The sequence below is a fragment of the Neomonachus schauinslandi genome, chromosome 3 (genome assembly GCF_002201575.2).
Source record: "Neomonachus schauinslandi chromosome 3, ASM220157v2, whole genome shotgun sequence".
In the NCBI taxonomy this organism is placed as follows: Eukaryota; Metazoa; Chordata; class Mammalia; order Carnivora; family Phocidae; genus Neomonachus; species Neomonachus schauinslandi.
Genome location: NC_058405.1, coordinates 149075069 through 149102964, shown reverse-complemented (window position 1 = coordinate 149102964; position 27896 = coordinate 149075069). Strand labels below are relative to the sequence as shown.

The 27896-nt window shown below is 36.6% G+C and overlaps 1 protein-coding gene across 1 annotated transcript in view; it reads right to left on the bottom strand.

The window, feature by feature from the left end:
* The window catches only part of PMS1 (PMS1 homolog 1, mismatch repair system component), an 87365-nt gene that overhangs the window by 25056 nt on the left and 34413 nt on the right, over positions 1 to 27896 (bottom strand). The window contains exon 6 of the mRNA XM_021702698.2: positions 6353 to 6469. Within this exon, the coding sequence (XP_021558373.1) occupies positions 6353 to 6469 (117 nt within the window). The remainder of the gene's footprint in view (positions 1 to 6352; positions 6470 to 27896) is intronic.

The window sequence follows — 27896 nt, the reverse complement described above, 5'->3', positions numbered from 1 at the left end:
CTGCCAGCGACCCAATCTGTCAAACCCATCTCCTCTCCTCTCGGATTCTGCTCAGGTAACCCTGACTGGTCTCCTAACAGTAGTTTCCTCTTTCAGTAAACCTCAAGAACACCAGGGAGGGGCACCTGGGTGGCTCAGTCGTTAAGCGGCTGCCTTTGGCTCAGGTCATGATCCCAGAGTCCTGGGATCTAGCCCTGCATTGGGCTCTCTGCTCGGCGGGAAGCCTGCTTCTCCCTCTCCCCCTCCCTCCGCTTGTGTTCCCTCTCTTGCTGTGTCTCTGTCAAATAAATAAAATCTTTAAAAAAAAAAAAAAAAAAGAACACCAGGGAGTTATGTTTCTAAAGTAATAATTTAAGTACTTCTGCTCAGGACAGTGGGACAAGTTCATGCAGAAACTCCCTTCTCCCTGATTCCAACTGCAAATACATTAACAGTGATAGATAAAAATCAATTTTTACAAAAATCTCAAAAGACTGAACCATTTAAAAGTAAGACAACATAAAGATGTTAAGGATGCAAAACATAAGGGAGAGTGATGGCTGAAATCAAAAGCCCTATGTGTTCCTGGATTACAAACCAGCGGTGTCAGAAAAAAATGTTTTTGTAACTATGTGTGGTGATGGATGTAACTAGACTTACTGTGGTGATCATTTTGCAATATATATATATATATATATATATAACAAATCATTTTGTTGTACGCCCGAAACTAATATAATGTTATATATCAACTGTATCTCAATTAAAAGAAGAAACCATCTGTGTCAGTTGGAATTTATATTCTGATGTGGAAATAGGGACAGAAAACACATACAAGACAAGAGATTAAAATCAGTCTTTCCATGTGAAATGGGCTGCTGAGACAGCCCTCTTCCTCCCCCTCAAAAATGCTTAAAAATATTGTGACCACTGTTTATGGAGCTGCTCGCAAGGAAGGAACATGGATAACTCCAAAACCAAAAATAAAGCTAAGCCAAGTCAGCTAGGAAAAGGGGTCTATAAAATCCTGGCAGGACGAAAGGCATGAACTACTAATATTAGCACCTGGTTTTGAACTGGGGCCAGGAGGGGGGTGGTATCTGCCAAACCACGAGGAGGAAGAAGGTGGAGTGGGTAAAAACAAAATAACAAAAACAATAAACCTGCACGCACGATGACTGTGCAAATTAAAATTTCAAAGCATATAAAATAGCAGAGAATAAGAGAATATTCTCCTAGGAAAGTAGAAATGATAGAGCAATATGAAAAGAACTTTGAAAATAGTACATGTACCATGCTTTCAAAAGAGTAAAGAAAAGTTACATCCATTATTAAAAAAACCAGATGATAAAAAATTCAAGACTCATAAGCTATAAACAAGTTTAGAAGAGAATAGGAAAATGAATAAATTCTGAATCCTGGAAATGTACAGTTTTGGGAATAAAAATCAGGCAGCATTGAAGAATTTACCCAGAACCTGGCATGGAAAAATGCAGAGATAAAAATATCAAGAGAAGATAGATGTCAAAAAACAAAACAAAACAAAAAACAAACATGAAACAAAATAAAATTTGAGGAGTTCCCTTAAGCTAACAAAGCCACATTGGGAAATTCCTAATAAATGCCATCACAGCAATGATTCAGCTGGGATCACCATCCTTAATTAAGAGATTCTCCAACATGAAGTGGCTGTAGTTAAAGAAAGGGACCCTCAACATTATGGGAAAAGATATATAAAGATTCTCTATATCCAAGGTTCCCAATGATGAATGCATCTGCCATCCCAGTACAGTGAAGGGGTCTTGGTGGCCAAGTTTCACAGCCTGAATAGATAGAGTGAGGTGAGATCGGGCAACTATTAGCAGTTGGCAAACAACTTAAGATTGCTTTTGGCCAGGAATGAGAAGGGGTCAAAGAAACTCTGATATAGGACAACCCTCCTTACAAGCCCAGAAAGCATGGAGTGGTGATGGGGAGCTCCTGGCAACATTAAGTACAACACCCATTTAGATACACAGTACATAAACAGAAGAGGGATTTGGTTTTATGATCACTCTCACTAGAGACACACTCAAAAGTTTATCATTCTGACAACCCATGGAACTGGAACTATTCAGCAACACATGGTTTCCAAATTCCTAAATTACTCTGTGCAAGGATAACCACATTAAGGTATAGCAAAATCTATGATAGATTACAGCAGCCCTCACACAATTCTATCTCAAGAGAAAATTTAAAAATCAGTGGGCAAAAAAGAAGAAGAAGAAGAAGGTAGCAGGAGGGGAAGAATGAAGCGGGGGAAATCGGAGGGGTAGATGAACCATGAGAGACGATGGACTCTGAAAAACAAACTGAGGGTTCTGGGGGGGGGTAGAGAGGATGGGTTAGCCTGGTAATGGGTATTGAGGAGGGCACATTCTGCATGGAGCACTGGGTGTTATGCACAAACAATGAATCATGGAACACTACATCTAAAACTAATGATGTAATGTATGGGGATTAACATAAGAATAAAAAAAAAAGAAAAAAAAATCAGTGGGCAAACATAGATCTGGCAACACATCTCAATACAGATCACAGAAAAAAATTCCCATTGGGAAAATGATTTAACAGGATAATTCCAGTCACACACAAAATTGTAACTGACCAAGGTCTAAATCGGTGTTTTTCATACTTGAATGGGCACCTGGGGGCCTTGTTAAAATACAGATCCTGATTCCCTATGTCTGGGATGAGGCCTGAGACCCTTCATTTCTAACAAGCATACAGGTAATGCCAATGCTGCTGGTCTTCAAACCAAACTATGACAGCTAGATTACCTAGAGCACAACACCGAGATATCAGTCTGGATCTCCTGTCGTAAGTTTCCTGGGTTACCAGTGTAGGCAACAAAGTCCCATGAAACCACAAGGGACCTGGGAGAATTTACTGTCCCAAGACAGTACCTTTATTATCCCAAGTCAGCCACCATAACCAGTCTAAGGTAGCACCAGGGTATATTGAAACTACTGAACAACTACTAAGGGAGCTCTGAAAAACAGGACCTATGTCACTCTAGTGCCACTATACGGCACTACAGGTGGCCCCTAAGGCTGGCCTGAATTGTTTCTCAGGCAGAGAGAACATCAACTGAGCACAAGCTCCCATCCAAGACTAATAAAATGATAATAATTAAGAACTTAATACTGTAAGCAGAATAGAAGAACTAGTAGCAGAAAAGAGATTTCAACAAATTATAAAAAAAAAAAAAGAAGAGAAGAACAGGGGCCCCTGGGTGACTCAGATGGTTAAGCATCTGCTTAGGTCATGATCCCAGGGTCCTGGGATCGAGCCCCACATCGGGCTCCTGGCTCAGCCGGGAGCCTGCTTCTCTCTCTTCCTCTCCCCCTATTCATGCTCTCTCTATCTCTATCTCTGTGTCTCAAATGAATAAATAAAAATCTTTAAGAAAAAAAAAAGAGAGAAGAAGAGAGAAACCAATTGTCCAGCAGAACAGAGAGCCTTCAGGCTTAAAATGTGCAGACAAGCAAAAACTACAGACTCTTCTATTAAGAAACTGAATAAGGGGGGCGCCTGGGTGGCTCAGTCATTAAGCGTCTGCCTTCGGCTCAGGTCATGATCCCAGGGTCCTGGGATCGAGTCCCACATCGGGCTCTCTGCTCGGCAGGAAGCCTGCTTCTCCCTCTCCCACTCCCCCTGCTTGTGTTCCTGCTCTCGCTATCTCTCTGTCACATAAATAAATAAAATCTTTAAAAAAAAAAAAGAAACTGAATAAGGATAATCTGTCATGAACCAATTACAATTATCTAATTTTGTGCGAGGAAGAAGAAAAGAAAAGAGGAAGGGAAGGAACGGGGTTGGGAGGGGGGGAGGAAAGAGATGAAATGAATTTCCTGAGAACTAGAGCAGTGAGTATGGGTGCAGTGTGCTAAGCCCCCACCCCATGATGGCACCTGTGATTCCCCCAGACTGTGGGAACAGGACCAGGATTTTGATTAATTAATACTCAAGTGAAGCCTGACACTCAGTAAGTCCAGGCACAAACACTGAGTTCCCAATTAGACTTCTATTCACAGAAAAAGATGGCTTGGAGGAAAAAGACCTGAAAAGCAAAACAAAACTGACCTCCTAAAAAAGAGATAATTTAAGGAACAAATAATTTAAAAATAGAAATAAAACTTAGTATCTCTAGAGAGATTCAAGATTTTGTATCCATAAGACAACAATATGAAGTTGTAAAAAAGCAGTAAAATTTGAAAACTCTCTTGGAGGGGTGCCTGAGTGGCTCAGTCAGTTGGTTGAGAGTCTGACTCTTGATTTTTGCTCGGGCCATGATCTCAGGGTCATGGGATCAAGCCCCACATCAGCCTCCGTGCTGAGCATAGAGCCTGCTTGGGATTCTTTCTCTCTCTCTCCCTCCGCACTCCCCACCACCCTTGTTCTCTCTCTCTAAAAAAATAAAAAAATGCTCTTGGAAATTAAACATAAAACGTTCAAAAAAATCCGGAAGGGATAAAAGAGAGTCAGCCATCTCTAAAAACTTAGAGAAAAAGGAAAAGATACAAAACTTGAGAAAAACAGTAAGAGAGAAATAACATAAGGTCCTAAACCAACAATAATGAGTTTCATTAAAAGAGGAAAATGATCAAAGTTATGACAGATGGAAGTACATAACCCAGAGCTGAAAAAGAAACGAATTTTCAGATTCAAAAGGTCTCACAAGTGCTCAGCATAATAAGCAAATGAGTAATAAAAGACACACATCTAGAGACGTTCTTGAAAAACTGAAGAATAGAGACCAAGGAAAGATCCTAAGAACATTCAGAAAGAAAAATACTTATCAGCTAGAAAGAAAGAACTAGAATGAATTCATCTTCCCATCAGCAACAATGGACGGCCAAAGGTACTCAATGTCTTCAAAGTTCTGAAAAATTATTTTCAATCTAGAATTGTAGATCTACCAGACTAGAGAGAGAAAGTCAACAAGTGAAAGTGCAAAACAAAGTCATTCTCGTACATAAAAGTCTACCTCTCATGTCCCCTTTCTGTGGTAGTTAGCTAAAGATGTACATGAAAAAAATGAGAATTAATACTAAGAAAGAGGAAGGCATGGGATATGTGAAATAATGGAAACAACTAGTATTCCTATGAAAAAAATTCCAGGATGGGAGCTGTGTAGAACACCTGACAGGCAATCAGTCCAAATAAGAAATTAAGTTCTAAATCTAATGCTTTAAAAAAAATGGAATAGAATAAATTACCAGCTATAGCTAGAATAAGTAAAAGAGCTGGATTTAATTGCTGACATGATGAAGAAAATTTCTTCACTTGAAAAAAGGAAAAAAAAAAAACAAAAAACAAAACCCAAACCTTGGAAAACCCAGAAAAAGCAAAAACTATGTAAGTCCATATATAAGCAGATTTTGAGCCAGTGATAGGAGAACAAGAAAGGAGATTCCATTTAATTGGGACAATAGAAATATTCTCATTTGTATAGAATGGACACATAACATGGATTTTTAGGAAATGTAATCCTAGCACAATACTTGGCTTTGCACTGAAAATTATTTTTAGTCATACAGTATACTCCAGATAAGTTTTCAACTTTTAGAATCAATTTTCAAACAAAAGATGGAGACTTAAAAATGGTTGCAAAAGACGACAAGTTATTAAGCTCGATAACATAAAAGTAGAGCTGACATGATTGAGAGAGGGAAGAGCAAGTAAAAGAGTGGGAGTGTTCATAATTCATAACCTCATCTAGCATTATAGGAACTCAAGAAGCACTGAAGCTGAGAGATCAAGAAAAGGAAGCTGGAGTACATATTTAGAATGGTAAAGGGAAAACAAAGGTAAGAAAGCTCAACTCTTCTTTATCTTTTTAACATTTTTTTAAAAAGATTTATTTATTTGAGAGCGAGCGAGTGAGACTGGGTGGAGGAGCAGAGGGAGAGGGAGAGAATCTCTAGACTCCCTGCTAAGTGCAGAGCCCAAGGTGGGGCTCAATCTCACAACCCTGAGATCATGAGCTGAGCTGAAATCAAGAGTAGGATGCTTAACCGACTGAGCCACCCAGGTGCCCCAACTCTTCTTCTTTCATAGAGAAAAGTAAATAGATAAGATCCTTTATTGAAAAGCATTATAAAAAATAATGTAACCACAATGTTTAAAATTAAAAACAAATAGAAAAAACAGGAAGTAGGGCTGGGGAGAGAGGGTTAATATAATCTGTAAATGTATTTTCTTTTTTTACCCTATACATATAATTAAAATGTTACAAGAAAAAATTCTCGCCACCCCAAACCCCAAGAAAAAAGTACTTTGACAGTTTCACTGGTAAACCAGAATTAATTAAGAACATTTTGTTGTATACCTGAGACTCTTCAGAGTGATACTGAAAGGATTCCATATTGCCCATAACGCCAGTCCCCAGAACAGACATGAGAGCCATCTTATGATCAGATACTCTAGTTTTCTGCCAAATAACTGCCTAGGAACAAAAAGACACAGACAACTTTTAACACAATTTAGATTTACTAAACTCAAATACTTACCCCATTTATTTCTGTATTTAGCATTCAACCCCAGCTTATAATTTCAGTATCATTTAGAAGAGATGCATGGGCCGGTAAAGTAAGAACTCTGGTTCTGAATTTTATCAACTGTATATGTTATGGTATAAAATCTATTTAACTTACCCTAACCTCAGTTTTCTCCTCTCTACAAGATGACTAAGAATATTTATCTCCCAGAGTTGATGAAAGATGAAAATATACAATGTAGGCAAACACACAGGACAGTGCCTAATCCTAAACTTTATATATACCTCAGAGTATATTTAAATTAAATTGTTACTCCCAGTAAGGTATTACTATTTTATTGAGGATGGACAACTAAAAGCTATAAGATTTCTATAAATAGTCAAACTGGTGTAAAAATTTGGGATAATGCATGCTCTTTAAAATTATCTTTGCAATTACCGTTACATACAGACCACTTAAAAAAGCTAACTGAACCTCATAGACATAAAAAAGCTAAATGATGTGCTTGGATTTTTTTCACCGGAAATATGTAGTAGGGTAGTTTAAGAGAATCATGGTCCAGAAAGACTGGACCAAAGTTTGTGAAGTGCACCATCAGGTATGATATATTGCAATTTGTTCAGTTAACAAGGTCCAATTATAGTGAATCTCTTAAGAAACACAGACATAATTTGTTAATTAACAAATATTCACCTGGCACCTCCTAAATCCTGAGAAAAATCTGTAAAGGACATAGGAGAAAACATCAACATTCAAGGGACTTGAAAGAGGAAGAAGAGGCTGAAAAGAAGCAGTGGACACAGAGGCAGGTAAAGCTATAGGATAGTATGGTACACAGAACAAGAAAATTTTTTAAGAGGAAAGTAGTCATACAAGACCAATGTCAAGAGACCAAGGTAGGAACAGAGATAACGCCACAGGATTTAGCAATCAGAAGAGTGTGAGCAGTTCTAGGGAAGGAGAGTAAACGAAGCCAAATTTCAATTACTGAATAGTGATTATACAGAGAACATAAAAAAAAAAGAACATAGATAGCATTTCAGAAAGTTTCACTGTAAAGTAAAAGCAGATCGAGCAATAACTAGAGGCAGGTGTGGATCAAGGGTGGGTCTTAATATGACACACTTGAACTGGAAGCAGTGAAGAAAGATAAGTAGGTTTGCAGATTCAATGGCTAAAGGTTAAGGAAGTTCCTTTCTATTTTTCTCCTGTAATGTACAAAAGTTGTATTTGTTGTGAGTGAAAAGACAGTGATTTAAATATCTCATTGTAGAGAAGGTGAGAGAGAGAGAGACTCTAACTAGACCAGACTAGACCAAAGGATTCTGGCCAAATGAGCTCCTTAATACGACCAGGAACCTCTACAGGCAGTTTGAAGTACTAAGAGTACTATATATAATAAAATGAAAAGTGAAGTAAATGGATTCATGTTGTCCTCTAAATGGCATGTTGGGGGAGAGCAGTGAAGGGAAGTGCCCTTCTGGACATGGCAATTAGCACTGACTCTGCATGTTGATGTGTATCATTTGTAAACCACTCTGTTTTTAGAATCTTAAAGACAAACCTGCTTAGGAAAACAGAGGTACTATAACAACTACTCAATTAAGACAAATTACCTGAAATTTAGTGTAACAGAAAAACCTTTTACCTATTCCTAGGGTTTTATTAATACTAATCAAATAGGAGTTATGATTTATGAAGAACTTACCTGGCACTACTATTTTAGAAACCACTGTTAATTTTCACAACTTTTTCACATAGGTATTATTATCTCATTATACAGAGGAGGAAACTGAAGCTCAGACTGACTGATTTACCCAAAGAAACTTAGATAGTAGGTCATGGAACCATGATTTATACCCCATCTTTTTGGCTCCAAACTTACTATTTTTACTCTGCTAACATCTAGTCAAAGACAGTAATAAGTTAGAGCCAAAACCAGACCCTAACTGAGAATTCTCAAAGACAAATGCATGTTCATGGATGATTACCCTCCACGGCCATGTGATACACTCTACTCTCTAATCAACTTGAGGGTATTAATGCATTCTCAAACCAAAATTATTTTTAATCTATTCATTTAAAATAAATAAATAGGGGCGCCTGGGTGGCTCAGTTGGTTAAGCGACTGCCTTCGGCTCAGGTCATGATCCTGGAGTCCCGGGATTGAGTCCCACATCGGGCTCCCTGCTCGGCAGGGAGTCTGCTTCTCCCTCTGACCCTCCTCCCTCTCATGCTCTCTGTCTCTCATTCTCTCTCTCTCAAATAAATAAATAAAATCTTTAAAAAAAAAATAAAAAATAAAAAATAAAATAAAATAAAATAAAATAAATAAATAATTGGGTTCCTCAAATCAAAGAAGCCACACCAAAATAATAGAAGTCCAAAAAGATTGGGAGCTACTATCCTAGCATCCTAAAATCAGAGTATTTTTGAGTTCAGTTGTCAGTACCAACCTTAATCTTATTATACAGATCCTTATACCTAAGGGTTTCTAAATTTCCATTAATTTTCATTCATTTATATTCATATAAATACAGTTGTGCAGTAATTAGGACCAAAGTGCACAGCAAAATGACACAATTAGAAAAACAATTCAGGTATTGTTCCATCCTAAATTTCACCTTTCCACTATTATCTATTGCTTTGAAAATGATCTGAATTAGAAAAAATAAAGTACATGAAGAAATCAAAGTATAAAAATAAATTGTAAACAATTAAAAAACTGAGGTATATGTTCAATGTGTATATTTCCTCTCTTTTTTAAAGTTTATTTATTTGAGAGAGAGAGACACCACAGAGAATGAGCAGGAGGAAAGGCCGAGGGAGGTAGAATCCCAAGCAGACTCCACACTGAACACGGAGCCCAACGTGGGCCTCCATCTCATGACCCTGAGGATCGTGACCTGAGCCAAAACCAAGAGTTGAATGCTTAATCGACACACCACCCAGGTGCTCCTCAATGTTATATTTCTAAACAAAAAATTATATCTTGGTAACTACATTTATTCTTAAAGGACAATACATTAGACTATTTAAAATTGGAACTGCTCCAGGAAATATGGGATCAGAGTCACAAATATATTTTTAATCTTTAATTTTATCACATATAATATATAAATACTTGGGCTAAATTAAAATTTTTGGAGGAACTCATTTTGAATTTTTTTTAAAGCTCTATTTATTTTTAGAGAGAGAGAAAGAGCACGGGGGGGCGGGGTGAGAGACTCTTAAGTAGACTCTGTGCTGAGGCTGGGGCCAGACACAGCATTCAATCCCACTACCCTGAGATTACAACCCGAGCAGAAACCAAGAGTTGGAGGCTTAACTGACTGCACCACTCAGGTGTCTCACTCTTTTGAACTTATTCAGCAAATATTTATTGAGCACCTACTTCATACCACATTCCATGCTAAAAGCTGGGAAATCAAAGATAAAAGGATAAGGAACTGGCTCTTAGGAGCTAAAAATATAAAAGGAAAACAAGATACTAAAATAATTATAATGCATTATAAAAACTGCTATTGTAAAACATAGTAGAGGCACTGTAGTAGAAACCTAAGTCTACTTCACAGAGCGACTGCATGTGCAGTGAGACCCGAAAGGAGGCTGCCACCCATGACTCATGGGACAGGCATTGCTGGCAGATAGAAGGGCACATGCAAAGGCATGGAAGCATAGAGAATATGGGTTGCTGGAGATGAAGCTGGACAGAAAGGAGTAAGATCATGAATGACCAATCATATCACGCAAAGAAGTTTACAGTTTATCTTATTTGCAATGCAGAGTTACTAGAGAAAGAAATCTAACTGGGAAAATGCTTGATCAGATATGGATGTTAGAAAGAGATCTGTGGACATTAAGGACATTATGCTAAGTGAGAGAATCAGATAGAGAAAGACAAATACTGTATGATATTCATATGTGGAATCTAAAACCAAACTCGTAGAAACCAGAGAATAAAATGATAGTTATTAGGGAATAGGAGGTGAGAAGATAGGACAGATGTTGTTTAAAGGTACAAATTTGCAACAAGTAGTAAATAAGTCCTAGAGATCTAATGCACAATATAGCAAATAATTAACAATAGTATTGTATAATAATCATCAAACTTGCAGAGACTAGAACCTAATTATCCCAATCACTAAAAAGAAATGATAATTATGTAATATGATAGAGATGCTAATTATTGCTACAATGGCAATCACATTACAATATATAAATGTATCAAATTAACATGTTATATACCTTAAATTTACATAATGTTGTATGTCAACTATATTTCTATAAAAAAGATCTTTTATAAGAATGATTTAGTGAGAACTGAAACTAAAGCAATATGGATTTTTAAAAATGTGATTAAATTAATCCAGCTCAAAGATTCTCACTTTTACTGAGGACATGCAAAATGGATGAAGGTCACATTCACAAAATATTTCAATATTTTCAATAGGCACCGAGGATTGTGTAGTTTTCCTGGCACACTAGCTAAAATGCTACCACTTTTTGACTTCCAAGTCACTTCCACTGACTTGGAATGCAAGTCAATGAAAGTGACAATTACAGGATTATTCCTCTAATTATTTTAAGGTAAAACATTTGCATACTTTGGTATTTACTAATATTAATACTGTGGCTGAGGGGTGCCTGGGTGGCACAGTCGGTTAAACGTCTGACTCTTGGTTTCAGCTCAGGTCATGATCTCAGGGTCATGAGACTGAGTGCCAGGTTGGGCTCTGTGCTCAGCATGGAGTCTGCTTAACACTCTCCTCCCCTCTGCCCCTCCCCCCATCAAATAAATAAATAAATCTAAAAAAAAATACTGTGGCTGAGATTCACTGGACTAGGTAATAGAACCAAGCATATTGCTAAGAGGGAAAAGAGCACAGTGATAAACTAAAGGATATAAAATAGACTTGATGTGACTTGGTGATGGCATGTGGAGAGGAAGAAAAGAACAATCGGGAATGTGACTGAGTCCCTGGTATCAAGAACAGTGTCAGGTACCCAATAGGGCCCAATAAACAATTTGTTGAAGGAGTGAACATTTGTAGAACACATTTTTCTAGAGAAAAGTAACCCCAGTGGAGTTGAAAACTACCTCTTTATTTTTAAAAATTAAGACTGCTGATTATCACACCACTATATGGGTTAGAAATTATAGTCTTTGTCTACTCATTTACTTTAGGAAATCCAAAGTAGCCTTTGTTTTTCTTTCGTTTTTTAAATATTAGTCTTATTGAGATATGATTCATAAACCATACAATTCACCCATTTTAAGTAAACAAGTCAATGGTTTTTAGTATATTCACAGGGTTATGCAACCATCACAACTAATTATAGAACAATTTTATCATTTCAAAGAAACACCCTGTACCCATTAGCAGTCACTCTCCATTCCCTGCCACCTTCACCCAAGGTAATCACTAATTTACTTTCTGTCTTTATAAATTTGCCTACTTTAGGTTTTTCATATAAATGGAATTATATAATACATAGTCTTTTATGAGTGGCTTCTTTTACCTAATGGAACATTTTCAAGGCTTATCCATGTTATATCAGTACCTCTTCCTTTTTTAAAATGGCTAAGTAATATTCCATTGTATGGATATACTTTTGAATTATCCTTTTATTAGATGATGTATATTTGGGTTATTTCCACTTTTTGGCTATTATGAATGATGCTGCTATGAACATTCATGTACAAGTTTTTATGTGAACTATGCTTCCATTTCTCTCGCTTAATATTCCTAGAAGTGAAATTGCTGGGTAATATGGTAACTCTTTCTTTACTGAGGAACTGCCAGACTGTAATCTTTGCATTTCCTATGTGTGTGTATGTATGTATGTATGTATGTGTGTGTGTTTGTGTATGAGTGTAAAAAGACAAAGAAGTGCTGGCTTCTGTTATTACAGCTGTTATTTTAAGCCAGCTAGTAGCTGGTGTTTTAAGGAACGATATTCAAAATAACAAAGTAGGTAAGGTTCTGAATAATCTGCTGTATTGGGAATGAAGTGCCCTTGTTTTGTACTTACCATACCACAAGTTACTTTGAACAAGGAACAGCTGAGTAACAACAATTTATTCATGAAAAGTTTCTCTCTCTAAAGCTATGCTACATCTCTGATACAAACATGTAAATATATTTAAAGTAAGTAATCAAGAAAACTTTCAAGAAAACTAATGTTTTAAAATTCCAAAATTTCCTGTACTGATAATAGATATAAAGCTTGGGTTAGTTCTAATGTAAACATCATATTATCTTAGTTTACATTAGAGTGTTGCCTCAGGTGATGCCTAAAGATATAAATCTTAGCTGCTGATTAATGCAAAGATGTTATTTCACTGCCTAACCTGCTGAGTAGCTAGGTAGTGCACAGAACTGTAAAAAGATCACTTGAAGAAATGGGTTCTAAAAATGCTGTCAAACATGAGAATCATTAAATGAGGAATTTCATTTTTAAGTAAATACTGGTAATAGTTCTAGAACATTATTTCACAGTAGGCAATTACTGCATCAGATCAAGGGGGTAATTTAGGAGGGTTTTCTAAATTAGTTACAGTTGGGACAGCAATAAATGATTAGAGAGATCCGCCAACAAGTTAAATCTTCACTATTGCTCAGGCAACTAAAATTCATTTTCAAAACAGCACCCATTATCAAAATAATGGATTAAAAATTTTTTAAATGTGGTAATTAAAAATTAAAGATCTTTATTTTTTAAAAAACATAATTTTTAAATACTGTATTTACTACAGCAAATAGTTGTTCATTTGCTTTTTCTACCATTTCATCAATTCTATATTATTTTCTAAAACAGAGATTTTCTTTTCACTTCCTGAAGTTTTGCATATATTTTACCCTAAGGCAGAACTCTTAACATGCTAAAAATACGTGCACATACCCCCATATGTTTTCTATCTAGGTCACACAAAGTTGGAGCATCTGGATGTGCCAAGTAAGAATTGACTCTAGTCAGTATGATGACAGTGCAAAAACACCTCAATAAAAAATATATTATTACATGCACACCAAGTAATTGATTGACAATAGCCAAATATATCTTGCCACTCTTCCTACTTCATTGACATATACTATATGAAGGAAATGATCAGATGAGAATGCATTCAGTATTAAATTAGTAAATCTCAATTGTAGAAGGCAATTTGTGATAGCAGGAAAGAGAAGGTTGCACACAGATGATACAGAATTAACTAAAAAGTGCAGTGCTACTAAGACTGCCTGAACAAAGGTGACTCCTTCTAGAAGATGTAATAAAAATATATATATATTGGCCTAGAATGCAATCAAACCTTTCATACAAATTATATGAACAAATATACTAAGAAGTTCACATCTGAATTTCTTTTAAAAAAACTTTAATTACTTCCATTATAATATCATTATATGATTTGATTCTTGCTAAGCAGACTCAGACTTTTAAAAAGGATTCTATCTTGGTAAAAGTTATTCAGCACAATTCTGAATTTAATATCTCTTATCCCTACTTTTACTCAGCTTAAATATCTCTTATTTTATATTCATTTTTTGAAATAGAGTATACATAATTACTTTTCCTGAAGATTGCAAAGAAATTAGTAATAGTAACTTCACCTATGGGAGAGGAAACTTACAGGGACTAGGTAGGTTAGAGACAAAAATGAGAGTAATTTTTTTCACTCTACCTTTTCATACTTTTTGGTTTTTGACCCCTATAAAGATATGATTTATATAAAAATTTAAAAACATAAAGTTAATTTTTACATAACTTTCAAAGGGAGATTGTAGATACTCTTTGTGGTCTTTAAAACAAGAAAGATTATTTCCAAGATTGGATTAACCTTGTCTTATCAGAAATGTTTTTCTTGTCTAGACCCTCTTCTCCATGCTCTGTGCAACTGCCTTGATTACTGAACCAGCTACTTGTATTACACAACCACTAAACATAATTTGGCCCACCCTCCAACTGCAATGAGAATTATCTTATTTTGTTAGTCTCCTAATGAAATGTTCGTTCACAACCTCCTTAGGGGCTTCCTTGGTTAATCTGAAACTGGCCCCTGTAGGTAGAAGGCAGAAGAGACCAAAGAAAAGAGGCCAACCACTCCAGATTGGTAGGTGGTAGTTTTAATAAGCAAGGGAACTTATGAGGCTTATGAGGTCTTGGGTGGCTGCAAGATAAGTAGATCTCTGCACCCACCCTCCTGAATTTTAAATGTCTATATAAGGCCTTAACTGGGTTGTCTCGCACAATGTCCAGATGGTCTCAACAACACTTTACTCTCTCAGGGCTATGTCCTTGGAACAGCTCCCACTGTAGGAATGGTAGACAGAGCAGGCACAGGGGCAGAGGCAGAGGAATGGGAGGGGTGTGCTGAGGAGCTACAAATTGCCCAGGGTCCAGCTCAAGGGTCAACCGGTGGTCACATCCTCTTAATTACCTCCTCCAACATGAAACTACTTATTTTATTTCCTTTGGCCACACGGCAAGAAGTCCACACTCCCATATAAGGTATACAAGGTCCTTTAGAATCTAGACCCAAGCACCTTTCCAGCCTCATTTTCTATTTTCCTACACCAGCTTTCCCTGACCTCTGAGGACTCTTTGGCTTTGCATGTGCTTTTGAATGCCTCTGCTCAACGTCCTTCTCAAAAACCAGTTCTAAGGCTACTTCCTCTGAAAATACCTTTTGAACCCGAGAAGCATTTAATAACTGCCTCCAGATTACTGTCTCAATACTATTTACAGAAAACCCTTCAGATCAGCCTTTCTGATAAGCTCTTTCATCTTGGAACTCCGAGGCAACCACTACTTTCACCCATATTTAACTTTACAGAAAAGGTTAAGTGCAAATCAAGCTGCTATTGCTTTATAACAACATCTCATTTCAGCTTTTCCTCTTTATTCTCACTGAATAGAACACCTTACCTGTTAATTTTTTCATGAGATTTTTATTTTCCAAACTTGCTCATACTTCTAAATGAAGCTACCTCAACTATCTCTTCTGAAATACAAATCCATCCCCCACATGGTTCTCTAGTTGTTCTCTTTCAGATCAAGACCAGTAATGGATAGAAAATCCAGACAGAAGATTAATAAGGAAATAGAGGACTTGAACAATACTACAGACCAAACAGACCTAATAGACATATACAGAACGATCCACCCAACAGCAGCAGAATACATATTCTTCTCAAACTCACACAGATCTTTCTCCAGGATAGACCAAGTGTTAAGACAAAACAAGTCTTAACAAATTTAAGCAGACTGAAACATACCAAGGAATTTTTTCTGACCACAATGGAATGAATCTAGAAATCAACAGGAAGTGGAAAATTCACAGTATGTAGAAATTAAATAACACACTCTTGAACAACCACTGAATCAAAGAAACAAAAAGAATATTAGAAAATACCTTGAAATAAATGAAAACACAACATACCAAAACTTATGCGCTGTAGTACAAAAAGTACAGTTTATCCATAGCAATAATGCCTACATTAAAAAAGAAAGATGTCAAGCAAACAACCTAACTATACACCTCAAGGAGCTAGAAAAACAACAAACTAAGGTTAAAGTTAGTAGAAGGAAGGAAATAAAGATTAGAGCAGAGCAGAAATAAATGAAACAGAAAATAGAAAAAGAGCAGAAAAAAACCAAAACTAAGACTTGGTTTTTTTGAAAAGAAACAAAATTGACAAACCTTTAGCTAGAATAAGAAAAAAAAAAAGACCCAAATAAAATTAAAAATGAAGTGATATTACAACTAATGCCACAGAAATAAAAAGAATCATGAGAGACTATATGAACAATTATATGCCAACAAACAGGATAACCGAGAGGGCTCAATTCCTAGAAATATACAACCTACCAAAACTCAATCATGAAGAAAGAAAAAGTCTGAACAGAATTACAACTAGTATAGAGACTAAATCAAAAATCAAAAACCTTTCAACAAAGAAAGCCTAGGACCAGATGGCTCACTGAGGAATTCTACCAAACATTTATTTAAGAATTAACACCGATCCTTCACAAACTCTTCCAAAAAACTGAAAGAAGAAAGACTTCAAAACTCATTTTATGAGGCCAGCATTACCCTGATACCAAAGCCAGAGAAGAGCACTGTGAGGAAAGAATACAGGCCAAATCCCTGATGCATATAGATACAAAAATCCTCAACAGAACACTAGAAACTGAATCCAACAACATATTAAACAGATCATACACCAACGGGATTTATCTCTAGGGTGAAGGAATGGCTCAACATACGCTTTTCAATTAATGTGATACACTATATTAACAAAATAAAGGATAAAAGTCACATGATTGTCTTAATGGGTGCAGAAAAAGCATTTGACAAAACTTAATACCCTTTCATGATTAAAAACTCAATAAAATATGAATAGAAGGAAAATAACACAATAAAAAGCCATCTTTTTGGCTTTTATCCCATTGCAACCATCAAAAAAAAAAAAAAAACTGAAAAGCTTTTTTTAAAGAAAAAAGATCAAGAACAAGACATGGATGCCTATTCTTGCCACTTCTATTCATCATAAAATTGAAAGTCCTAGCTAAAGCAATTAGGTAAGAGAAAGAAATAAAAGCCATCCAAATCAGAAAGGAAGAAGTAAAATTGTCTCTGTTTGTAGATGACATGATCATCTATACAGAAAACCCTGAAGACTCCATCAAAAAACAGTTAGAAATTCAGTAAAGTTGCAGGATACAAAATCAAGATACAAAAAACAGCTATGTTTCTATACACTAACAATGAGCTATCTGAAAAAAAAAATTAGAAAAACAATCCCATTTACAATAGCACCAAAAAAGAATAAAATACTTAGCAATAAATTTAAAGAGGTGAAAGACTTGTACACTAAAAACTACAAAACACTGATGAAAGAAATCAAAGATGACAAATGAGAAGGCATCCTGTGTTCATAGATCAGAAAATTTAATATTGTTAAGATGTCCATATTAGCCAAAGCGATCTACAAATTCAATGCAATTCCTACCAAACATCCTAATGACATTCTTTGCAGAAACAGAAAAACACAATTCTAAAACTCATGGAAGGAGTTTTAGACCACAAATAGCCAAATCAATCCAGAGATAAAGAACAAAACTGGAGGCATCATACTTCCTAGTTTCAAAATACATTACAAAGTTACAGTAAGCAAAAACAGTATGGTACTGGCAAAAAGATAGATATAAAGGCCAATGGAAAAGAATAGAGAGCCCAGAAATAAATCCATGCATATATGGTCAACTGATGTCTGATAAGGGTGTCAAGAATACACAATGGGGAAAGAAGAGTCTCTGCAACCAACAGTGCTGGGAAAATGATATAAATATAAAAGAAATTGGACCCTTATCTTACATCATACACAGAAATCAACTTAAAATGGATTAAAGACTTAAATACAAGACCTATAATTGTAAAACTCCTAAAAGAGAAAAGCTTCATGACACTGATCTTGGCAATGATTTCTTTGATATTACACCAAAAGCAAAAGCAATAAAAGAAAAATAGACAAAGGGACTACATCAAACTAAAATGCTTCCGCACAGCTAAGGAAGCTATCAACAGAATGAAAAGCCAACCCATGGGATGGCAGAAAACATGTGCAAAGCATATACCTGATGGTTAATTCCACAGTATGTAACGCTTTCCTAAAACTATTAAAAACACTACTAACACAAATAAAAAATGGGCTAAGAACCTGACAGACATTTCTCCAAAGAAGAAAATATAAATGGCTAACAGATATGTGAAAAAATGTTCAATTTCACTAATCATCAGGTTAAACGCATATCAAAACCACACTAAAAATCACCTCACACCTGTCAGGATGGCTATTAGCAAAAAAAGACAAGATAAATATTGGGGAAAACGTGGAGAAATTGGAGCCCTTGTATAGTATTTATGGGAATGCAAATACTATGAAAATAGTATGGAGGTACCTCAAAATATTAAAAATAGAGCTACCATATGATCTAGCAATCCAGCCTCACGCCAGAATATTTATTCAAAGGAACTGAAAGCAGGCTCTGAAAGAGATATTTATATTAGCACTCCCATGTTCATTGCAGCACTATTACAATAGCCAAGATGTGTGAACAACTTAAATGTCCACTGATGGATCAATTGTTAAAGAAATTGCAGTATATACATTTGACAGAATATGATTCAGCCTTAAAAAATAAATTCTACGATATATGACAACATGGATGACTCTTAAGGACATTATGCCAAGTAAAATAAGCCAGTCACAGAAAGACAAATATTACATGATTCCATTTATAGGAGGTATTTAAAATAATTAAATTCATAGAATCAAAAACTGGAATGGTAGTTATCCAGGGGATGGGGGAGGGGGAAATAGGGAGTTACTAATGAATGGGCATTAAATTTCAGTTAAGCACAATGAAGAAGTTCTAGAGATCTGTTGTATAACATTGTACCTCTAGTCAACAATACTGCACGGTACACTCAAAATTTTAAGAAGGTAGCTCTCATGTTAAGTGTTCTCAACAAAATGTAGAAAGAAAGAAAGGAAAGAAAGGAAAGAAAGGAAGAAAGGAAGGAAGGAAGAAAGAAAGAAAGAAAAAGAAAGAAAGAAAGAAAGAAAAAGAGCAAATCCACAGATTCTGAGCTTCCAACACTCCCATCAGCTGGCTCCCTGGTACTTTCCTGATGGCATCTCTCTTCCCATGCATCCTATATTATTCAGATAAACGTCCCAATAATAACATCATTTTTCAAATTTTGTGCCTGCTTTTAAAAAACAAGCAGTAAGTTTTAAGGCTAATAAGTAATATCCAGCCTAGAAATGATTAGCTTTTCTTTCTTTCTTAACTGACTAGTTAACAAAACCTCTACTGATGAGGAAACAATAATTTCACTTTAAAACTTCACTTTTTGTTTGATTGTATTAGCTTTTTAGAGTGAAATCAAAATTATGTCAGAATAATACACATGAAGGTAACTACATTTTATTAAAAGTGAAAGTCACCAGGGGGCGCCTGGGTGGATCAGTCGTTAAGCGTCTGCCTTTGGCTCGGGTCATGATCCCAGGGTCCTCGGATGGAGCCCTACATCGGGCTCCCTGCTCCGCGGGAAGCCTGCTTCTCCCTCTCCCACTCCCCCTGCTTGCGTTCCCTCTCTCACTGTGTCTCTTCAAATAAATAAATAAAATTTAAAAAAAAAAGTGAAAGTCACAGGGCACCTGGGTGGCTCAGCTGGTTAAGTGTCTGCTCAGGTCATGATCCCAGGCTCCCTGCTCCCTACATCAGGCTCCCTGCTCAGTGGGGAGTCTGCTTCTCCCTCTCCCTCTGCCTCCCTGCCGCTCCCCCTGCTTGTGCGCTCTTTTCTCTCTCTCTGTCAAATAAATAAATAAAATCTTTAAAAAAATAAATAAATAAAAGTGAAAGTCAGATGCACCCATCCAGGGATAAAAAAGGGATGGCGCCTTACATTTTCCTAGGCATGTAAATTAAATAAATCAGGCATCCTCAAATCTTTTCTATTCATTTTCCACATGCAGTCAGCCAACCAGTCTCATTGATTCTTCCTCATAATAGCTAACACAGACACCCTTTACTTTCTATGCCCAATGTATTTATCCTAATTCAGGCCCATAGTGCCTGGACTTTTGTTACAGCTTAAAGTTTTAACACTCACTGCTTAAAGCCTCCTATAATTCTTCCCTGCACACTACTGCCAAACTCTTAAGAGTTAACACCTTGACCAAGTCACTTCCCTACTCCCACTATTCTATTAAAAAAGAAAAAAAAAAAGGAAGCAAAAAGGATTCAGCTTAGCATTCAAGACCCTTTATAATCTAGCCTCAAATTATCTTTCACTATCTATCTTCCTCTACTCCTTTATACAAAATATCTGACTCACCTAAATTGACTTAATTGCCTCTAAATGTGCTCTGCACTTATCTACCTATACCTTTTATGTTCACACTATTTCTCTACCTAGAATGACCTTGATCCTTTTATCCACATTAACAAATTCTATAATATATTAGCAAATACCGTAACAGAATACCCCTATGACTCACCCACCCTGGGGTGGGGGTGTCCTAGGTGAGATCACTTTTACAGGTTGTGTGTCTACTCCACTGAATCAATAACACTTACCTTTGCGTAGTGACCAAAGTCAGCTCTCCCTCTTCTGAGACTTTCTAGAAGTACCCAGAAGGAAAGTGTCTCAGGTCTAAGAGCTGATATTTGCTATTTTGCCACTTCTCTGTTCCAGCTGCTGTCTTTAACCCCTAGTGACCATATCTGCCAATATCTTAAGTGCTTAAATACCTATGTTCACGATCTAGAATGCACTAGGGCTACCCATGTGATGGAGCACTCCTGTCCTCCATGCTCCAAACCCCTGACTGCATTCATATACCACGTATTTTTTGAGCACCTATATGAAAGACTACTATAAGCTCTAGGAATACAGCAGTGAAACAATAGTAAAACACCTTTACCCTCATGGAAATTATATTCTAGAGAAGACAAAGACAGTAAATCAAGATAAGCATAGAATATAGCATATTAGATGGTGATGAGTTTTAAGAAGAAAAATACAGCAGGAAAATGGCTTGGGGTAAGGGAAACAGTTGCAATTTTAGGGGGGCTAAAGAAAGCCTGAGAAGTTTTAAAAGACAGATATACAGAAAAGTGTTCTAGGCAAAGAAACTATAAATACAAAGGTCCTGAGTTGAAAGTATGAATGGCAAGGTCAAGGAAAAACAAGGAGGCTAGCTCAGCTGAAGCTAAGTGAGTGAGAGGAAAGAAAGAAATGAGATAAAACATAATGATGGATCAGATCATCTACAACAAGGATAAGGAAACTACAGCCCAAGGACTGAACTGCCTTTAAATTTTTTTTTTGAAGTTTTACTGTCTGTGGTTGCTTTCTTGCTACAACAGCAGAGCTGAGTAGTTGTAAAAGACTGTATCGCCCATAAACCCCAAAATATTTATTATATGGCTCTTTATAAAAAAAGTTTACTGACCCTGATGCAGAATTCATAGGTCATTTATAAAGGCTTTGATGTTACTGAGACGGAAACTCATTAAAGAGGAGTTGCATGATCTGACTTACATTTTTACAGGGTCACTTTTGCTGTTGGGAAATAGACTGAAGACAGCAAGGAAGGAAATGGGGAGATCCAATTAGGATGCTATTACAAAAACCCAGATGAGAGATGATGGTAGCTTGGACCACAGTGATAATCACAGACATAGTGCAATCTAGTTAGATTTTACATATATTTTGAAGGTAGACCTAGTATTTTGAAGGTAGACCTACAGAATTTACTCTGTGGCAAATGCTAATAAGTAAGATAAGGAGTGAGAGGTGACCACTGATTTAGCAATCCGGAGGTCAACGGCGACCCTGACAAGAACAGTTTTGGGAGAGTGGTAGAGGAAGCCTGAGAGAAAGTGGGTTCAAGACAGAATGGAAGGACAATAATTGGAGACAATGAATAAAGACAACTATTTTCAGGAAGTTTTGCCCAAGTGAAGGAATCGGCTTTTCCTAGGAACATGGGGAGTACATCCATAGTGACAAAGGGAAGGCTGAATATATGAGCACAACTGCAGATAGGTGGGTGGTTTGTGGAAGTTCTTTTTATTGCCTCAATTTTCTCACTCAAATAGGATGCAAGATCAGATGACAGTGAAGACAGAGAAGAAGGTGCTGCCTGTCTGAGGAGAGAAAAGATGAAATAGCCATTTGGGACCTTGCCATTCAATGTGTGGTGCACAAACCAGCAGCAACCACATTACTTGGAGACTTGTTGGAAATGTAGAATCTCAGGTTCTCCCTAACCTACTGAGTAAGAATCTGCATTTTAATAAGATCCCAAGTTATCTGCATGCACATTAGTCTGTTTAAAGCACTGATGTAAGAGACCAGGAGAGAAAATGCACTAGAGAAACACAGTATAACTACCAGGCAGCACTAAGATTAGTGATCATGAATTTAAAGTGGTACTACTTAGGATGGGTGTGTGTTTTCTTCCAGCACATCCAGCTTGGTTCAGGCACCAAGAAGACAAGATGGCTTTAACCAGGATTTGGTTAGTCAAACAAGTACAGTTCAGTGACAGAAAAGCAATGATAATTAGAGACCTTGTAATTTAAGAGAACCGAAGACATCACAGATAAGAAACAGTTAAAAGACAATAGGATCAATGGATCACAGGTCCAGTAGAGTCTGAAGACTGTTGGCAGGAGTACGCTGGAGAGACAGAGGGTGATGATCAGAAAGTGAAATACTTAACACAAATCATGGAGGAGGTGAAGTTTTTGGCCATGACAAGGTCTATGGTATAGTCACTGCAATTATGGTTGACGCAGGGTGGAGGGGGAAAAAAAATCACTGGAGAAAAGGTAAAAGATTTGAGAAGCTAGAGATTTTGGGTTGGAGAGGAAAAGGAATGGTCTGGAAGTTGCAATGAGGCATAATGAGGTGAGGAACAGATGAGAGAAATCAGTCACCATTTGAAAGGGCTGCAGAAGATACAGTGTTCTCAGGGAAAGCCAGATTTCAGAGCAAGAAGATCAAAGAAAAGGCTAAGGACACAGGGATTTCACTCATGACTAATCATGAAATGGGGCATTTCAGGACATGGGGATGTGTGAGAGACAGAGTTAGAGAAAGCAATGATTTGTATGAGAAAAAGAGTCCAGGGCACCTGGGTGGCTCAACTGGTTAAGCATTTTCCTTCAGCTCACTTAGGTCCTCATTCCAGAGTTCTGGGATCGAGCCCTACGTCAGGCTCCCTGCTCAGGGGGAGTCTGCTTCTGTCTATGCCTCTGCGCCCCCGCCCCCACTCATGCTCTCTCTCTCTGTCAAATACATAAATAAAATCTTTTTTTTTTTTTTTAAAGATTTTATTCATTTATTTGACAGAGAGAGAGAGAGAACAAGTAGGCAGAAAGGCAGGCAGAGGGAGAGGGAGAAGCAGGCTTCCCGCTGAGCAGGGAGCCTGATGCGGGGCTCGAGCCCAGGACCCCAGGATCATGACCTGAGCCGAAGGCAGCGGCTTAACTGACTGAGCCACCCAGGCGCTCCCATAAATAAAATCTTAAAAAGGGTCCAGGTAATAAGGGATGAGTTGAGAGACTCAGGCTTCTTGGGTTGCTTGACATAAATGAGAATAAAAACATGATGAGATTATAGAGCTGGTAGTCCCAAAGCACTTTGTAGTTTCCAGACTCTGACTTTTAAGGGAAAGGGCAGAGAGGTCTTGCCAGGATTGAGAGTTCTGGGAATCCCATCTGATACCTGCAGACAAAAGCATGGAGGAGAGAGGGATGATTTTGTTCTCAGAAGTGAAGATTCCCTAACGGTAACAACCAATGGACATCTACACCCCATTGCTCTGGGCTCTCACCTGGCTCCTATCAATAAAAACCTAAGGAGAAGTTCTCATTTTTGCATATTAGATATCTTCCCTCATTCATAGGAATTTTTTTCAGAGATTTTGCTGAGCCTCTCTTCCCTTACCACCTATATTTAAGTACAGAATTGAATCCCAACTATAAAGAGCATTTAAGCTTACTTCCGTGAAGCTCTCAGGTCTTAGGCAAGTTCTCTAAACATTTTGTGACAGGTAAAGTGATGTTTTATCTGTTCCGAGCAAGAGAGAACTTTTGTTTATGGGGGTCAAACGTATCTCCACACACACATCTACCCCAGCCAAGACCTTTGTTAAACATCCACACAAAGATACAGATCAAAACACATCCACCATGAAGTTCTTCCTTGACAATTCTAGCCTGAAGTAATCTTTCCCTTCTCTTACTTTTCATAGTATTTATTAATATCATTCAATAATCAACAAGTTTTCATTACTCTTTTCATCTGTTTAAATGTTCATACACTTTCACATTTTCCTCACTTATACTGTAAGCTCCTATCACATAATTATTCCACAGGCCATCACATAATTATTCCATAGCACCTACTCAAAGCTCTGTATTTAGTAGTTGTGGAAAAGCTACAGCAAAAGAGAATGAACGTCACAATAAAGTCTAAGAGATCTGAACCTCAGCTCATCTTACGCTACATTAAACATTTAAGTTATTGGGTAATGAACTAAAAAACTCCGGATCCCAGGAAGATAAAATGGCAAGGGATTAGAATAAAAAATACTCTACTTGCTGAAAGGTCTGGGACAGAACAAAAAAAGATTTTCAGTTGTCTTTTCTAGATGTAAAGATCTAGGAATCTAGGAGGTATAAATTCTTATTATTTTGTAATTTGATATATGAGTCACCTCTTTAGAACTTCTAGTGGTGGAAATGTGAAACTCCAATTTTGTCAGAGGAAGTGCTCAAGATACATGCAGACCTCCTTAAAAATCAAAGAGTTTTAGGGGCACCTGGGTGGCTCAGTTGGTAGAGCATGCAACTCTTCATCTGGGGTTGTAAGTTTGAGCCCTATGTTGCTTGTACAGATTACTTAAAAAATAAAATCTTAAAAAAAAAATCAAAGAGTTTTAGAGTTGAAAAGGGCCTCAGAAATCAACTTTTACAGCCTAGGCTCAAAAAAGCTAGATTTGTGCAGAATTCTCTGGATATTACTGATTCGAAATCTACTGTGTTAAAGTAGAGAAATATATTACGATAAATAGTAAATATATAAAATATCTGGTTAGAGGATCTGTAAAGGAATAATTATATACATAGTTCCATTTAACTAAGTTAATGGAAACAAAATATATTAAATTGATGGCTCTTAAAGACTATGTCCCTGTCAACTGTTTCCCCCACTGTCCCATCCATGCAGTCTTTATATATTTCCTGACTAGAAACAGACTAGGATAGTATATATCAATACAAGGGGGAACATACTCTGTAAAAATGTAAGAGGTCACTGGAGAATCCAAAAGGATGAATCCTCAAAAAAAGGATTAATTTTATATAATATGAGGAAGGTCTGAAAGAAGCCAGAGTGTTCAAAACCTGGAGCTTTATAAATGTATGTGATTTTGAGTTTAGCACCATCTATTTCATTTAGTATTTTACTCTGCACTATGCTGTGAGTATTAAGGGGAGTATGAGTAAGATGCAGCTCTTCCCCCCACAAGAGTCTACTGAGAAGGGGAGACAGGATGCAAATCACTGCCAACAAAGCAAAAATGACATAACAGAAATATGCAAATAATGTTACAGAAGAAGATGAAGAATAACTATGTCTTCTTACTGGGGATGGATGGGGAAGAATTCAGAGATTCCTTCAACAGTATGGATAAACATCAAAATCAAAATAAACTACAGTAAAATGTGACTTATATAGGTCTCTCATCTTTTCTATATAATAGTTCACAGAAATTAGATGAAAAGTTAAATAAATATAAGAAAGAAGAAAACATGAGAACCATTTAAAAAATTTAGTTATTATTAATCTGCAAGTAGCAAAAACAACAAAAAAACACCCCCCAAATCCCAACCAACCAACCAGTCAAGATTGATAATCAGCCTCAAGCTAACCTTAAAACTATATTTGAATGGACCTCCACCTTTGTTAATTAAAAAAACAGAACAAAACAAAACAAAACCCAAACAAAACTTTCAAGGTTGGAACTGGAAGAATAATTTCTTCATAAGAAAAGGGCTTTGAACCACAGTCCTGAACTGGAATTTCTTGTTGACTATACTGCTTCCATAACCTTGCTTGGGATGTGGGAGGGGGTTAACCCTTTAACACTGGTCCAACTGTGGACTTTTTCTTGATTCCTCATATGGCACAGCTGAAACAAAACTGAGACATTTAACAATATTTGAGTAAAAGGCTAAAAGATGCAAAAAAGAATAAAATAAAGAATAAAATAAAATAAAATAAAATAAAATAAAAAGAATAAAAGATGCAAAAATAAAATAAAGTAAAATACCACTTCTTTATTTTCAGTTTATAATCAAATAACATGTCCCTTTTTTATCATTCTTGGTCACTTGCTTCCTCCCAAATCTTCAGCCACCACCTCAAAAGAGTCTCTCTCCCTCCTAGAGACCCAGAGAACTATGTGTCAAAAGAGAGAGCCACTACACTCACTACCAAATCTCCAAGGCCACCTTCCTGGGTCTCTGTTCCCTGCTAAGGTCCTGCCTCTTCCCAGAGTGACTGATGCCAGAGATATTAAACTTTTCGAAGCTGTGTCATCATTCTTCCAGACCTCAAAAATAAATAAACTGATCCCAATAAGACTTAACACTCACGTGACATGGAGGTGGGGTAGGTAGGTGGGAAATCACTCCTTAAATTATTTCTCCCGTATAACAGTAAAAACCCTGTATCAGTGATAATCCAATTCAGCTTTTGTAATACAGTGGGCTTCTAATTATCAAGACAAAATTCAATTCAAAACAATTTTTAAAACCACGAATAGTATTTTAGGCAGAAGAAAATATTCACAAAAATCAACAAGTATGAAGTATGAAAGTATCCCTTATTTGAAATCACAATTTAACATAATGCTCTGAACTAGTTGTCTACAAAACTATTCATGCACATATGAAAGAGCTAGAATACTAAATTAGTTTCAGACATTATCACATTGAGAAAAACTTTTAATTCTAGGAAATAACTACTTTATAAATGAAAATATACACAGCAGGACCCCACAGGAATTCAGTTATTACAACAAAAGCTGAATACTACAGTGCTTTTTAAGGAATGGCTCTAGCAATTTCTCCAAATAATATCTACTTTAAATAAAGTCACTGAATCCACTTGTAAATTATTTCCCTTTGGCTGTCTCATTATTCAATATGCTTTCAAGGAACATGATGATGAAAGAAGAAAAATACCTCTTTCTAACATAACCATACTGGCAAGAACATCAATATTATCAGTATTCAAAGAATGTTTTGGCAGGTTAAACCTTCATAAAAAGAAGGAACACTATCTAATCCAAGATGTCGAAATAGCAATAGTACTTCTCATATTATGTGCAATATGATTGTTTGTTTCTAAAGAAGAAAAAAAACTTCAAAAAAAGATGTCAATATCGTCATGTGTAAATTTTAGGCAAAGGCAAAAAATTCTTCAGAAAAGCACATAAAGAATGATAAACATGTTTAAAAGAAAAAGGCTAAGAGCACAGCAGGTCTCAATGTTCAAAGAGATTTATGACATGTGCCACTGCTATTCTGGGAGGTTTAACAATATACTTCAACATTTGAGGCAGAACAGTACTATTAAGAAACAGAAGTGGATCAATAATTAGTACTAAGAGAAGAAAGCTTGAAAACAGTTTGCTTATTCTAATTCAGTCCTTGATTTCCTTGTGTAATAATAGCTAATACTTAATTTTACTTTAAGATTTTTGATGATCTTACATT